This window comes from Euphorbia lathyris, chromosome 9 (genome assembly GCF_963576675.1).
Source record: "Euphorbia lathyris chromosome 9, ddEupLath1.1, whole genome shotgun sequence".
Lineage (NCBI taxonomy): Eukaryota > Viridiplantae > Streptophyta > Magnoliopsida > Malpighiales > Euphorbiaceae > Euphorbia > Euphorbia lathyris.
In genome coordinates this window covers 59,456,384-59,457,826 of record NC_088918.1, presented here as the reverse complement: position 1 = coordinate 59,457,826, position 1,443 = coordinate 59,456,384, and the positions used below count along the sequence as shown (strand labels likewise).

General features: G+C 37.8%; 1 protein-coding gene across 1 annotated transcript; it reads right to left on the bottom strand.

Moving 5' to 3' along the window:
- Positions 1 to 660: 660 nt before the first annotated feature.
- LOC136206732 (metallothionein-like protein type 2) lies at positions 661 to 1,241 on the bottom strand. The gene is made up of 2 exons (XM_065997875.1): positions 1,084 to 1,241; positions 661 to 978 (listed from the first exon to the last, which is right to left on the bottom strand). The coding sequence occupies exons 1-2, from the start codon at positions 1,218 to 1,220 to the stop codon at positions 813 to 815; spliced, it is 303 nt and encodes a 100-aa protein (XP_065853947.1). The 5' UTR covers positions 1,221 to 1,241; the 3' UTR covers positions 661 to 812.
- Positions 1,242 to 1,443: the final 202 nt, after the last annotated feature.

Sequence of the window (1,443 nt, the reverse complement as noted above, 5' to 3'; positions counted from 1 at the left end):
AAAATGCAAACACAGGATATAAATTGAGTTATTACAATGGTTGCCTGACAGAGGAGAGGCCCCAATTTTCTCAAAGCAATGAATTTGCACAAAAGAAGACAACTAAAGAAAGGACTATAGCACATGATTTCCTCACAAGACCATAAATGAAAAGCAGTTTATTATATTTCCTGGGAAATAATTTAGCAACAACCATTTTCAGAATACATTTCTGTGAGGATGAAAATTAGATTACAAGGATCTTCATCAACCATTTGGGAGCAATGATAGCCACAAATGAAACCAGACTAAAATAGCACTCACCTTAAACCTAGGGTCTTAAGGTTATACAGGGAACGGAACGTTTTTATTATCACAAAAATATGCAAATCTTCCTATCGTAACTTAACTTTTGTAATTCCTTCACTTCAATAAATCTGAAGTAGTATTCTGTTTTTCCTTCAACATATTTGTTAAATAGAAATGTGAAATGATTGTAAAAGAAAAAAACCTTTTTTCATTTAGCCATAGAAGCTCCGACTCCTAATACACATACTGTATGTCACATTATCACATATATACATGCATAAAACGTCAGTCACATTCAAAATCATAAAATCACAAGTAAGCAGCCATGGCTTCATCAACCAAATCCTACAAATTAAAGCAAAGATTTGCAGAAATCGCAAAACCACAACCACTTTATTTAAAGCTTCGAGACACAAAGACAAACAATACACTCGGTCTCTCTTACTACTACTACTTATTCACTTTCTCCTTTCCATGAGAAAATAGATAGAGATCTCGGAGATCTAATCGGATCTACCTCTTCTTCATTTACAAGTGCAAGGATTGCAGGTGCATGAGTCTCCGCACTTGCAACCACCGTTCTCGGCAGCCACTCCAAATTCTCCTCCCTCGAACTGTTCCTTCACCGGTCCAACGCCGAGAACCAGTGCCTCAGAGGTGGTTTTCTCCATGTCAGGATACATCTTGCATCTGCGGAACCAATTTTAACAAAAATTAAGATCAGGCAACCGAATTACAAAATTATCTTAAAATTTAGGAAAGAAAATTAAATTGTATAAAGATCGTTGATGTTACCCTCCGCAGCCGTTGCCGCACTTGCAGCCGGAGCCGCAGCCACAGTTTCCTCCACAGCAAGACATTTTCAGAAGAGAAATTTGAATGATTTTGATATCTGATTGGTAATGAGAAAGAACTGTATGATGAAAGAGCATTGGCCTGTGTGATTTATAGGCAGTTGAGGAGAGAGAAAGTGTTGAACATCCACCGTACACGTGTCTTGATAATGCGTTATACTTATCCATGCATCATTCGGAACTTTGTTTAAGAAATTGGTACCCTCGCTTTCAGCTTCAGTCCCATCATTATCGTGGGCATTCTGGTATTTTCAAGAGTCTTCTGGGTCTCCTATTTTCCACCGTTGATTTTCATGGTGGA